This window comes from Choloepus didactylus, chromosome 19 (assembly GCF_015220235.1).
Source record: "Choloepus didactylus isolate mChoDid1 chromosome 19, mChoDid1.pri, whole genome shotgun sequence".
NCBI lineage: Eukaryota > Metazoa > Chordata > Mammalia > Pilosa > Megalonychidae > Choloepus > Choloepus didactylus.
In genome coordinates this window covers 46,699,498-46,714,489 of record NC_051325.1, presented here as the reverse complement: position 1 = coordinate 46,714,489, position 14,992 = coordinate 46,699,498, and the positions used below count along the sequence as shown (strand labels likewise).

At 41.4% G+C, this 14,992-nt stretch overlaps 1 protein-coding gene across 8 annotated transcripts in view; it reads left to right on the top strand.

Annotated features, from left to right (window-relative positions):
* Positions 1 to 14,992, top strand: part of PTPRT (protein tyrosine phosphatase receptor type T) — a 1,173,155-nt gene that overhangs the window by 458,525 nt on the left and 699,638 nt on the right. For all 8 annotated transcript variants that reach the window (XM_037810913.1, XM_037810912.1, XM_037810909.1 and 5 more), the window contains exon 5: positions 419 to 534. In XM_037810913.1, the coding sequence (XP_037666841.1) occupies positions 419 to 534 (116 nt within the window). The remainder of the gene's footprint in view (positions 1 to 418; positions 535 to 14,992) is intronic.

Here is a 14,992-nt window from a genome sequence, read left to right as displayed (position 1 = left end):
GTGGATGCCTTCTAGGGATGTGTGTGCCAGTTTAATAAGGTGATATTGTACAGCAGTGAGTAATATTACTTTGAAGGTCCCAGAGACCTGGATTCATGTCTTCTATACTTTCTAGCTGTCCAGCTACTACTGTGTCAAACTACGTAACCCTAAGAGCCTTAATTTTCTGATCTGCAAAAAGGGGATGCAATATGGAGTTTTTGTGAGGTTTAAGTGAAACGATACATTTAAAGTTCTTAGAACAGTGCTTGACTCATAGTAAGTGATCAGAGAGGGTTTAGCTCGTCACTGACACAGACCACTTCCCAGATGCAAATACCACCCTGCCCAGTGCCCATTCTCAGCTGCCATTCACCAACAGGGAAATGATACAGGTTGCTGAATCCTGTCCTCATTTGCTCTTTGGTTTCTCTCTTAGGAAAAGCACCTCACTTCCTACGGCTCCAAAATGTTGAGGTGAACGTGGGGCAGAACGCCACATTTCAGTGCATTGCTGGCGGGAAGTGGTCTCAGCATGACAAACTTTGGCTCCAGGTAAGGATGGGAGATGCCTCCCACTCACACCTGCCCACTCCTTGGTAAGGGAAGAAAGTATGCTTTGATGAAGGGCTTGCTGGGCAAGAGGTAGGAATGCTTATTTAGCACTTCTGCTCCATGGGTGGTGCTCTGTATCCATGATCTTGTCAATTCTTAACTACAAGTCTATTGAGCAGGCATCAGTGTCCCCGTTTTATCTTCAGATGGAGAAACTGAGGCCACAAAACTGAAAATGCCAGAAGTAGAACTTACACTTATGACCTTTCCCAACTGCCCCCTCACAAACTTGGTCCTTTAAGCCCAGCTTTCCAGAGCTAGGACAGGCTGATTATTTTAGGATCTAGGTACATGGCACCATCATATCTTGATTGGGAGAAGCTTCCTTGTCCAGTGATCCTCCACTTTCCTGCCTGGTAGTTGAACCCCTCCACAGCATCGGGTAAAATCAGGAGGCTACCCTTTTACTGGAATGTTTTGCTAAAATAGGAAAGCAGTCTGTTCTCTGGCTGAACGTTTCCATCAGTAAAGTTCACCAGGAAAGGGTTTTAAGCTTGAATCTCTTTCCTTCTTATTTTTGCTCATTGACCCCACTTCCCAGATAAGATGGGAAAGGATTCCCTTTGCTGAGTGTAAGGGCAGGGGGTGGGACACAGAACTAGAAGACAAAGTGTTGGAGCATTAAGCCAACTCCCATCAATACTGACATAGGAATACCAAATTCTGGGGCAGCATGGAAGTTAGAGTTGTGTTGTTCAGTGCATTAGCAAGTAGCCACATGTACCTATTTAAATTTTTGGTTTTATTTTTTATGTTTAAACAGCTTTATTGAGGGCATAATTGATATACCATACTTAAAGTGTATAAGTTTGATGAGTTTTGACATATATAGAAGTAAAAGCATTATCATAATCAAGATAATGGACAAATCATATCCATCACCTCCAAAGGTTTCTTGGTACCCTTTGTAATTCCTTTCTCCTGTATTTATTTTGCATGTTCTAGAATTTTGTATGTTAATCATATAGTCTGTACTCTCCTTTCAACATAATTACTTTGACTTTCATCTATTTTGTTGTGTGTATCATTTATTCCTTTTTTGGTTTGCTTTGCTGAGTAATATCACATTGTGTGGATATACCACAGTTTATTTATGTATTCAGCTATTGATGGACATTTAGATTATTTCTAGTTTGGGGCTATTATATAAAAAGCTGCTGTGAATGTTCATGGGCAAGCCTTCCTATGTTTTCATTCCTCTTGGGTAAATACGCAGACGTAGAATGGCTAGGTCATATGGTAGATATGTATTTAACTTTTTAAGTAAGTGCCAAACATTTTTCCAGAATGGTTGCACTGTTTTACATTCCCACCAGCAGCGTATGAGAGTTCTCATTGCTCCACATTCTCACCAACACTTGGCAAAGTCATTCTTTTTCATTTTAGCCTTTTGAATTGGTGTGTAGTAGTACCTCAATGTGGTTTAAATTTTCACTTTCCTGATGGCTAATGGTGTTGAATATCTTTTCACTTGCTCATTCAAACTCTGAATACCTTCTTTGGTGAAGTTTATTCAAATCTCTTGCTCATTTTATCTTAGGTTTTCTTTGAGAAGTTTTATAATTTCAGTTTTTACATTGAGGTCTGATATATTGTGAGTAAATTTTAAATATAGTGTGAGGTAGTCATCAAAGTTCTATTTTGTGCATATGTACATCCCAATTGTTACAACACCACCTGTTGTAAAGACTGTTCTTTCTTCACTGTATTGCTTTTGTCTATGTCTATGTGGATCTATTTCTGAGCTTTCTGTTATGTTCCATTGATCTGGTTTTACATCATTGCCACACCAACTTGATTATGTAACTTTAGAATAAGATTTGAAATCAGGTATTATTAGTTTTCCAATGGTATTCTTTTTCAAAGTGTTTTTGGCTATCCTAGGTCTTTTGTATTTCCATTATCTTTTAGAATCAGTAAAAGCCTGTTGGGATTTAATGGGAATTGATTGCATTGAATCTATAGATCACTTTGGGGAAAACTGACATATATGCATTTTGAGTCTTCTGACCCATGAACATGGTATATTTCTTCATTTATTTAAGAGCTTCAGTAATTTCTCTCAGCAAGGTTTTGTAATTTTCTGTGTATGGGTCTTTCATATATTTTGCCAGACTTATACATTAGATATTTTTTATTTTTTGATTATTATTTGATTATTATAAAAGGCATTAAAAATCTCAATTTTTGAATTATTCATTGCTAGTGTACAGAAATATAATTGACTTTCTTATACTGATCTTGTATCCTGAAACCTTATTAAACTTACTATGATCATTTACATTTTTGATTAAAATAAAGAAAATGAAAAATTTAGAAGCTCAGCCTCATTAGTCACATTTCAAGGGTGCAGTAGTCATGTGCATCTGGTAGCTACTCTGTAGGGCAGCAAGGATAGAGAACATTCGTATCATTGCAGAAAGTCCTGGTGGACAGTGAAGCCCTAGGAAGATACCACCTCGAATTAAAGGAAACAGGGATAGTGCATGGAAGACAACTCTGATCACCTCCAATTTCATTTATTAGAAGATCTCCATCATCTCGCCTGTTCTCTTTTGAATGACATGGTTTGGGTGTTGGTCCCTAACCCATGCCCAGCCACCTCTGTGCACACTTTGACGGAAGTTCACACTGTCACTTCTCTTCTGGTATTTGAGCCTGTTTCTTGCAGTTGTATAGTCCCCGGGTAAAGAGAGCACATCTAAGGGCTAACGGTTCTTCTTTGCTACTTAGCAGTGCGGTGGAATGGAAATAACACTAATGCCTGCCCCTCCTGCTGCCTGGAGCTGCCTGAGAGCACAGGAGAGCATAGTAGACTCAAGTATTGACAGCTACCCAAGTATTAGCTAGTGTTATTTACTTTTTACATTATCATTAGTATTAAAGTGCATCAGGCTCCCCAAGAAGCATTTGTTATTTCAATGGCACTGCCTTTCAGCGGGGGCGAGGGAATGAAGCAGGCCAATCCCAATATTTTAAGCAACTTTACTTGGGTTTTCCAATTATTTTCTGATCATTATGGCTACAGTTCTGAGTTTCAGCACCTTGGGTCTGTCAGAGAACGGATGTTGAAGCAGAATGTAATTGAAGTTTTGAAGAAAACAGATAGAAACCTAGGATGTGGAGCTCTTCCACATTTTATTTATTTACCCACTTTCCAATGTAAACCTAATCTTACTACACAGAATGCTTTCAGGTGGCTTACAATGGCACATAAAACACAACAAGATAGCATAAATTAAAAGTGAGGCACACAAGATAGGAGGAAAAGAATACTGCAGAGCCTGTAATAATGCTAGAACTGCATCTCCCCACACCTGCTACTTATCGGTGGGTCTCAAGCAGAGCCCCCCGCATTGCACAGTAGCCACTAGTGGAGTGAAGGCAGCTTGTCAGCTAGACAGTTCACAATGACCGTGAGATAAACACAAACCAATTGCTCAGAAAAAATCAAACTGTTGTTGGTACAGAGGTCAGATGTGCATTGTTCCCAGGGGTCTTCATAAAGAAAACACTGTGTGATGCAGTGAACAGTGTTCTCAACCACAGTCTTATTGAGGGCACACAAGTGCATTTCACAGGGCTGTTTCCTCTCATGATGCTCTGTGTAAAAGCAATTTGGGAAGATGGATGAAGAGGGAGGGAGGGAAGTGGGTGTATGACATGGCTGAGCTCCCCAGCTTTCTGCTACTGCATCTCTACCCCAGGATTTTAAATATATCTAGTGAGTGAATAGATTCAATAATTATTTCTCCCTAGATATTGTCTCCCTAATCTATATTTTAGAATGTATTGGGAGGTCGACAGTTTACATCATGCTCTCTGGCAAGTGCTTGTGTGTCTGGCTAAGTCCCCACCTACATGCAGCAGAATAGTTGGAATTAGATTAACATCTTCCTACAAAATATGAGACATCTGTCAGTGACACCTGCCACTGCAGGAGACAACTGCAGCCCAGCTCTGACGGCCAAGGCCGTGGCAGATTTCTCATGAGACATTGCTTTGGGTCTGTTCCAGCGCCTCAAAGAGTGGCTGACATACTTGCGTAAATTCCGTTGCCTGTGACAGCACTGGGGTGATTTTGCCTGGAAGTTCCTCAAGCAGGTGAAACAGGGTTGCCCAGCTTTGCCACCAGGGTCTCCAGGAGACACCTAAGCAGGCTTAGCCTTCAACAGGGCTCTTTCCTGCAGTACCTTCCAAGAGAAGCTGAGCAATTTCACTAAGTCCCTAAAGGTGGTAGCTTGTGGTCTATCAGCCGTTTTTTTTTAATCATATTTTTTTATTGTTAACTATATCATATATACATAGAAGTGATAACTTTCCAAGTGCAATTTAACAAGTAGAGAGCAAATGTCGAAGAATGTTATGGGTTACAGTTCCACAGTTTCAGTTATTTCCTTATTATGAAATATAATATATATACAAAAAGATAATATCTTTCAAAGTATGATTTAACAAGTAGATATATAGGAAATTTCCAAAGTTGTTATGAGTTATAGTACCATAGTTTCCGTTATTTCCTTATTGTGAAATACAACGTATATACAAAAAGGTATAGCTTTCAAATTACCATTTAAGAAGCAGCTATAGAACAAATTTCAAAGGATGCTCTGGGTTATGTTTCCACCATTTCAATTCTTTCCTTCTAGCTATTCTAATACTCTGGCAACTAAGAAAAAGGAAATTGTATAAAGATTCAGGATTCATAATCCTTTGTTAAATTCCTTCTTGTCTGTTGCTACCCCTTCCTCTAGTTAATCACTTTCCCTATCTTCAGAGATGTCAAGGCAGTCACACCCTAACCTGTTCATGTTGAAAAGGGGTGTCAACTTTATGAGCAAAGGGGACACATCTAGTAGATATTCTTGAAGAGGCTACTGCCTCTGGGTTTTGGAACTTAGCTGTCATTAGAGGACTCTGAAGGATTTAAGTTTCTGAAGAATAAACTTAGTGATTGAAACTGTTACAGAGTCTCAGATAGGGATCCGGGTATTCTTTAAGGTTTTCGGGACTCCTGTTGACTTGGGCTTATCATTAGGCATATCTAGGTGAAGCTTGCATAGGAGTAACCTCCAGGACAGCCTCTTGACTCTATTTGAATTCTCTTAGCCACTGAAACCTTATTTTGTTGCTTTTCTTTTCCCCATTTTGATCAAAAGGGCATTCTCAATCCCTTGCTGCCAGGGTTAGGCTCATTCCTGGAATCCATATCCCATGTCGTTAGGAAGACTCATTCATCTTGGGGGTCCTGTCCCACATCAGGGGGAGGGTGATGAATTTATTTGCAAAGTTAGTATCAGCCAGTTTTAAGTCAGGGAAATGCCCCAGAAAGATTTAATTTTCACAATGGCATGCCAGTGGCCCTTCTTTCTGGCAGTGGTCAGTGAGAAGGCAGTGGACTCACAGTTTGAGACAAAACTGTCTCCTGTGTCATAGAGAATGCTTTTCTTCCTTTCTATAGAGCAGGCCTTGTAGCCTGCTTATCCTCAGGTGGTTTCAGATCATAAATTAATAAGCTAAATAAAAGAAGACCAGCCCATACCCCTGTATTACCCCCTCCTGGAAACTTTATCTGGTCTTTAGAAAAGACCATCTGCTTCTCTGGCTTTCAAGGGATTACAGTGCAAGTTCTCGTGAGCACTGTTGGACAGATCTATGTGGAAATGTGTGTAGCTGAGTTCAGAACCAGTTCTTGTGCTTCAGGGCAAATGCTGATAAAAGTCCACAAGTTACAGACAAGCTTGTCTTGTCCTGGGATGATTTCTTCTCAAGGTGAGGAGGATAATCCCCTGGTCTGTGGTGGAAGGGCCTTGCTTGTAACTTACTTCTTAAGTGATATATTGGCCTGAGGAATCCAACTTGCAATTTGTCAAGCGAGTATTTGGTGTGCATTTTGAATGGATGTCTAGTAAGCAAAACAGCCTGCAGTTTGCGGGAGCTCTTTTAAAGAAAGGAAAAAATATATTTGGGGTACAATCAGGTGGGACTATACTGGTCAAACTGTCAGTGCAGCGCAGAGGAAATGTATATGGATACATCTTTTCTGGAAGGTAATTTGGCAGTGGGTATTGAAAGCCTTAAGTGCACATATTCTTCCAGTGAGCAATTTTACTTATGGGAATTTACCTAAGGAAATAACCAGACAGGGGGACAAAATTTTATCTGGTAGTATATTCAGCAGGGGGAAATACTGGAACAACCAGTATCAATCCCAACAAAAGGGACTGATTAAGGAAATGCTGAAATAGAGGCTTTAAGTGTCAGGATATTGAAGTATATTTAATGACATTTCACAATATATATTTAAGTGAAAAGGGCAATTTATAAACTAATGAATGTATTCAATGTATTAAGTTTTATGAAAAAACATGACATATATACACATATTTACATACACAAACATATATAAACACGAATATATACATGCCCATAAATATATACATAAACATGTATATTTACATACACATACCCAAATTTATACATACACACATAACACTAAAAAACCCATATAAGACACTTAATAGTTGAGTGTGATGGTAGATTATGTATGCTTTTAATTTTCATCTCTTTTCATCCAAATCCCCTAAAATGAATACAAGTAAATTATGTAAACGGGAAAAAAGATGCAATCAGAAAAAGTGGTCACATTTTCCTCCACACAGGCTATTCGAAGGATGGTGGGAAGCCTTGAGGGGCTTGGGGTTGGGGTGGCTAATTCCAAAGGAAGCCGTAGTGCTGGCCCCACAGTGAGGCCCCAGACAAAATCACCCTCAGGTCTGCCTCACACCCCTTCACCACCATCAGATCTGTGCATCCAGAAGGGTGTTTAGACATATATCATTTGCATCATCCGGTCTTTATCAAAGAGGACAGCCTGCAGAGGAGCCATCCTTGCCCTCCTCAAGGACTCCAGAGCAGACTCTGACACCCCACCACGGGGTGACTCCAGGCCTTCTTACAAAGGATTTGTCCACCCGGGGTTTGTACAAGAAATATCAGTTGAAGAGTCTCAGAAACGAGGCCAGGTATCCAAATGTTCTGCACGGATCTCCATGGGGGCAGTGGATGTGTTTCAACAGGTCAGATGCATTTGACAGGGAGCAGAACCATCTCTGGCAGGAAAAGGCTTGTGCCCTGTGAGCCCATCAGCTCGACAGTGGCCATACCAGGGCTGACGAGAGAAGGATGCACATCAGTCCTCTCTGCAAGCAATTCTTCCGGTAAACCTGTTTTCCTCACTCCCCGCAGGGCTGCTGCTGGTTTCCAGGAGTGAGCATTCTGGGAACCAGCTTCTCCTCCTGCCTTCTTGTACCTGAACTAAGAGTCTCCCTGACATGGGATTTCTTTTGAAAACTGAGGGGCCACACCATAATAAGAATAGTGATAAATTAATGATGACAGTCAGAATAACTGACATTTATTGAGTGGTTACAGGTTTGATATATTTAATTTTAATTACCAGTCTTTCAGGTTGATGTTATTATTAGCTCTATTTTATAGATGAGGAGACTGGGGCTTAGAGAGGTGAGTAACATGCTTAGAGTCACATGGCTAGTGAGTGGTGGAGGCAGGATTTGAAGGTAGGTCTCTGTGTCCTTGGCTCATCCTTCTATGCCTACCTCACAGCCTTGTCACCTTACGCTACCACTTCAGCCCTTCCTTCTATGCAGGTGGCGTTCTATTAAAAATATTTATTTGACACATATTTACATATCTCTAAGTTACTGGCCACTGTACTAGATACTTAAATATATTGGGATTTTTCAAATATAAAAACTCAAGCAATGAAATAAAAATACTCTTGACCCTATGACCCCTCTAGCATCTCTTTTCGCCTTCTTAACCCACGTCTTATATGTGATGTCTACACTTGCCATGTGGCTTTCTTTAACTCCCACCTTTTCCCAGATGCATCCCTTGTTAAGGTAACTAGTGCTTTCTTTCTTGTCCGAGCCAAAGGATGCTGGTCAGTCTTCATACTTGACTTCAATTTCAGCATTTGATGATTTTGACCGCTCCTTTCCTGAAAATCTTTTTCTCCTCTTGTTTCCATGAAAATGACCATGAAGAATTATGAAGGATCTGAGATTTCACCTTATTGGTGTGCTAGCTTGTTTCATAGATGCTGGCAGAAGACATGAGACTTCTGGGTCAGAGACAAAGGGCCTTATTACCCACAGCACATCAGATGACATGAGCTTCATGTTTCTCAGTTCCCTTCTCCTCTCCCAAGTCCCATGGAATGATGTGGAGATGGATCACGTTGGATATGTAGACACAGTAGGTCTGTATCATAGCTGAAGAACTGTATGCTTAAGAAACCCTGATCTTTTTTTTAACAGCTTTACCGAGATATAATTAACAAACCATAAAAATTCATTGTCTACAGTACAGTGTTGTCCTAAAGGAGTTTTTCTTTTTTTTTTTAGCATATTTACAGAGTTGTGCCAATGTCACTATAATCTAATTTTAGAACATTTTCATCACCCTCAAAAGAGACCACATGCTATCACTCCCTATTCTTCTACTTCCATGCCCCAGCCTTGGGAGGCCACTAATCTACTTTCTGTATCTGTAGATTTGCCTTTTCTGGACATTTCAAATACATGGAATCATATTATATGTGGTCTTTTGTGTCTGGCTTTTGTCACTTAGAATAATGTTTTCCAGGTTCATCATTGTGTGGCATGGATTGGTATTTCATTTATTTTTATGACCAAATAGTATTCCATTGTTTGGATATCTCAAATTTTGTTTATCCATTTATCAACTGATGGATATTTGTGTTGAGGAAACCCCAATCTTTTAAAATGGCTACTAACAAACCTGCCCACACTTTGCCCCAAAAGAAGACACTATCTTTAACTATACTGGTCGGAAAACAAATCTGTCTTCTGCCCCAGAAGAAATCATTCTCTCTCTTCTAATTCCATTTACTACACAAACATCCTCTAAAAGATAGCCCAGAATGAAGCTGTCAGTGTTTCTTGCCCAGAAGATGTGCCAGAAACATGGGAGTTCATAGAGAAATGTCTCCTAACACATCTCGTGGTTTTTCTTCCATCTCTCTGGCAAAACCTTCTCAGTCTCATTGGGGAGTGCCACCTTCTGTGTCTCTCAAATGTTGAAAGTTGGATTTTTATTTCTTCACTTCCAAGACTGCAGCTATCATCTGTATGTTGACCACCCCCAATCCATATCTTAACAAACAAGCAGAAATGAGAACAAACATTTAGCAGGATTACAAAGTAGGAAACTCGTATTCCTGCAAACCGGGCTCTTCATGACAATGGACTGCTTTGGAAATTCTAGGAACATGGATAGATGAGAGAAGCCAAAATCCCACTGCATGTTCTCCTGAGCTAAGACTCCTGTCAGCTTTTAGAATCAAGGGTGGGTGAACGGATGTAAGGAGGCGTGCTCTGTCTTCTCTATTTTTCACCTGTAGCTATCCTAGATCCAAAGACAACCCCTTTAGGACAAGCCAAGGGAGGAAAATTCTGCTGGTGGTTGGATCATACTCATCTGGACCTAATGCATGGTCCTCCTGCTCCCCCATCTTGTGCAACTCACCTCTGAGGACCCTACCCCACACTGACCTGGAAATTTCGCCTCACACACATATTCTTTTCCCCTTGTGCATATATTCTTTCCCTCTTTGCCTTCTTAGTCTCATTCTTCAGTGTATTCCCTTGTCCAGCCTCAGTTTATGCTCTTGAGAATTGGATGCCAGCTCATGCAGGCCCCAGCAGACCTGCTTCTAATCCTCATGGAGCTTATCTTCTGTCAGTGGGGATAGGCATTAAGTAAGAAATCATAGAATTAAATATTTCCTCACCGCTCTGGCAAGGCTGCAGGGTATAGAGGAGCCTGGTGAGTGCAGAGGAGGGCGATGGAGATGCTTATGGGTATCAGGGAAGGGCCCTTGGAGGAAGTGGTGCTTAGGTGGATTTCTGGAAGGTAAGCAGAAATTGTCAAAGGGAGACCACACCATGCAGGGGACCAGCATATGGGGAGCCCTTCATCACCTGCTCGTCGTCCTTGCTAGGGGCTGAAAGCTCCCTGGAGGGCTTAGGCCAGGACTCTCCTGACTCAGAACCCAGAAACCAAGCCCACATGTGCAATCAGCTATGCAGGGAGTGGACCCTGGGAGAGTTTCAGCACAGCTAATCACAAATGATTTATTTCCACTTCTGTTTCTTTTAGCTTTTAATGAGGAACAATCATAAGCTATTCTTTAGAGATTGCCAAAAGGATACAAAAAAGGTCTTAAAAGAATTGATGGGCAAGAACGTAGCAAGTTTCCAAATGTCATACCATTGAAGCAGTATGGCTAGAAATCAAAAGAAAATTCATTCAGAATGAATTGTAGGAATTTCTCCTAAATATTTTCTGGCCAGGAGATTGCTGGAGCAATCAACAATTTTCAGCTGTGCCTAATTTTGTTTTATTTTATTTTTTAATATCAGAAGCTCAGATCAGCATGCTGAAGGCTTCCAGGACCCTGTATTAGAATATCATGTAAATCAAGCATAATGTCTGTTGAATGAAACCAGAAACACTTTCCTTTTATTAAAGACAGTATAGTTTCCACTTTGGCCAATTACAAATCAATTCTAAGCCAGCCTGCTCTCTGTAAGCTAATGACAGCCATTTTTGCTGGCTGTCTCATCTCTTTATGAAGGGAATAATGTCATGACACAGGTGCAGAGAGGATGAAGAGTTACCAAATGGTGAGACTATTATAGATACCTTCAGGTGTTTTGGAAACAGCAGCTTCTCAGTGGCATCAGGAGTAGGTCTCTTGTTTTCTTCTCTCAGTGGTTCCTGAAGGTAGAGAGGTTTTGCCTAGGGATGGAAGCATGCACATGCACAGACCTATTAAGTGTAGGTATTTGAAGCCTCTTCTCTTCCAAGGAGTACATTTTTTCAAACTAAGTTGACACCAAAGGCAAGCTAAGGAAGGTTGAATTTGAGTTGTTTGTTTTAAAAGAGCAAGGCAAGCCGATGAAAAAGGTAAAAGAAATAGAGAACTTTCAAAGGAACTGGGTGGGCTACAAAATGCCTTTGTGCAATTTAGAACTGTTTCACCCTGGATGAATGAATTGGGAAAGGTTCACCTATAGACAGATGCAGCCCTGTGGGCATAGGGCTTGGCAAGCAGACCGAGAGAAAAGGTGATCTTCCTGCACCCCGAATCAGCTGGTGGTCAGAAATCATGGCTTTGCTGGTAGAGCCTGGACTGGGGTAGGCAGAATAATAGCTCCCCTGCCCCCCCAAAGTTGTCCAAATTCTAATCCCTGGAACCTGAGGATATGCTACGTTACATGGGAAAAGGGACTTTGCAAATGTGGATTAACTTAAAGGATCTTGAGAAGGGGAGATTATTCTGGATTATGCAGGTGGGCCCAGAGTAATCACAGGGTCCTTATAAGTGAAAGAAAGAGGAAGGGAAGTTAGAGAGAGGGAGATGCGACAATGGAAGCAGAAGTCAGAGTCATGTGGTTGCTGGCTTGAAGCTGGAGGACAGGGCTGCAAGCCAAGGAATGCAGGTGGCCTCAAGAAGCTATTTAAGGTAAGGGAATGGTTCTCCTCTAGAGCCTCCAGAAGGAATGTAGCTGTTGCTGGCCACTTGATCTTAGACACTGAAACCCTTTTATGACTTTTGACCTCTAGAACTGTAAGATAATAAATTTGTGTTAGGTTAAGCCACTATATTTGTGGTCATTTGTTACATCAGCTATAGGAAACTAATACAAATAACGAAGAGCTAAGTGCAGAGTGTTACATTTACTTTAAATCTTATTTTTATGTATCGTCCAGAATTATTTACTTTTCTTCTTAAGGTCAGATGCTAGCAGAGCCAGGAGGATCACATTTTTCTATCTAGCTCTTGAACCAACAGACTTTCTCCCATTGAAGGATAGGAAATTGCAGGTTGTCTTATAAAATCTCTAGAAGATAGGCTTTTGGATAATCACATTTGTCATATTTGGAGCAGGCAATAGCAAGACAAGGACAAGCAGGAAGGCTCAGAGCCACGATAGAAAATAATGCTGTGATGGACCACAGGCAAAGAAAGATGGAGGTCAAGTTCAGAGAGACAAGCCCAGATGGCAGGAGCCCATGAGTGTGACTGGTCAAGACAAGGCAAGTGCTGAAGGTCAAGGCAGCTGTGCAGGAACCCAGGGACCCAGAAACAGAGATCAGAAGGGACACCAGAAGTGTCAGTGGGTGCTCGGATGGTGAGAGGCTCTGAGCTAGAATGCTGTGGCAACATGGAAAAGGGATTTAATTTAAGCAGAGTAAATGTGTAAGAAGAGTGATCTCAGTCCCAGACAGAGGCAGAAGAGGAACTGTAAGGAGAGAAGACAAGCCAAGGGGTGGTGGAGGTTTGGCTGAGCAGGACACGGCTGCTGAAATCCAGGCACACAGGCAACCGACAGGATTGAGTGGACATCGGAGGAGTGGAAACGGGAGAAAGTGCCAGGATCTGCAGAGGATCCCATCCCAGAGACAGGTGGGGAGTAAAAATTCTCAGCCAAGAATGTAAACAAGCAAGGATGGTGCTAGGAAAGAGGGGCAGGGCACTGAAGGGAAGTCAAATCCCGGGAGGAGCGAGAGGGAAGCACGACATGGATGGATGCCTGGCTGCTGCGGCTCTCATCACACTCTGACTTATTAGACATTTTCTTCTGGTTCCTGGAGTATTTTTCAGACACAGCTATATCCTTCCTCTACAATGTCAGAGCATGCTTCCTTTCCTCTTGTAGCAAGGTTTTCAAGCATCTATGTTTGTTGTTCAAAGAGGAATCATATCCTCCAGCCCCTCTGACTCTACAAACCAATTGGACAAATTTCTTCCCAGTGGTTAGTAACTAATATGTGGTGTCTTAGGGTGAGTCCTCTAGAAGCAGAATCTGAGATACAGTGATGTATTGAGTGCTTTCAAGAGAAAGGGGTGCTTCTGGAAAGGTGCTAAGAGAAGATGTGGTTGCAGCCAGTCTAGCTTCAGCCTCATCCCCTGGAGGAATCTGGAACATCAGCTGTATGTTGAGGTGGTCCCACCTGGACGCAAGGGCTCAGCATTTATACTGCATGTCTGTCGTGGGTCATGGACTGCCAGGCAGGGGAGGGCAGTTCTCTGGGGAAGGGGGAGCCATGAGCCATTAGCAGCCAACAGTCACCGTGGCTGGAGGTTGAGAGTGCTGGCTTGTAAAAGGGATCTTCCAGGGACACCCATCACGTCCATTTTATCCATGCACTTGTTCTGCCCCGTCCTACAGTACGTTAAACATAGGAGCTCCTGAAATCCAATGAGCCTGCTGCAAAGATCCCCTAAATTCCTGTCTTGAGATTTGCTGGTAGTCTGTTCCTGAATCTATGTTAAAAAAAAAAAAAAAAGTGGCCTGGGGAATTGACCTCTTCAGAACATGGCAGCGTCAGAAAGCTCAGGCATCTCTGCGGTAATGGACTGCTTCCAATGAAAAGTCAGTGTATCTCCTATGAGTAAAGAGTTGTATAGCTAAGTGAGTTTGATAAATAGTTTGTTCAACCTAATGGGATTTGTCTGAGCATTTATTAAGTAAAAGTCACATTAACAATTTTGAGTGTTTAGTCTGGGCTAGGCATTGTGCTAACTGGCTTATATGATAGAGTTCAGTTAATCCTCTTAAAAACCCTTTGAAACAGCTTCTCAAAGGGTGGTTCCTGAACTGGCAGCATGGCATTGTCTGGGAACTTGCTAGAAATGCAAATTTTTCAGAGAATTCCAGGGTCCATACCCATTTGTGGATGCTGTTTATTGGAGTTGGTAGTCTGAGTTGGGTTTTTTTCCTCCTCCCCTTTCCCTTTTCTATTATTAATCGCAATGGAAATGTACTCATTATTTTCCAAAGCAGAAATTGAGAATGTGTGAAACATGGAAGGTATAATTTCTGCCCAGAGGAATTTACAGGCTGGGTTAAGATTCCAATAAAACAGGAAAAAGGAGAAAATATAAACATATAGCCAAGTCTTTAAATAGGGGAGGAAAACAGGGTTGGTGTGGAAAGAGCAATGCTTTTGGAATTCTCTAGAGCAGAGGTTCTCAAAGTGTGGTCCCAAGACAGACTGCATCACTGGAAACTTGTTAGAAATGCACATGGTTGTGAAACAGCATTTATTGGAGATGAGGAGTTTTATACTAGCTGGGCCTATTTGTTTTGGTACATTGTTTTTTTCTGCCTGGATTTTTATATTCTTTATCCTTAAAATTCAGAATTTTTGTCAACATGTATTCTCAATTATTTTGCTTTTCATAAATTTCCTCAGGTAGGTGGTAGGTCATTTCAATCTGTAGATTCAGATCTTAGTTGAGTTTATCAAAGTGTCCTATTATATCTTGGAATATGACTTG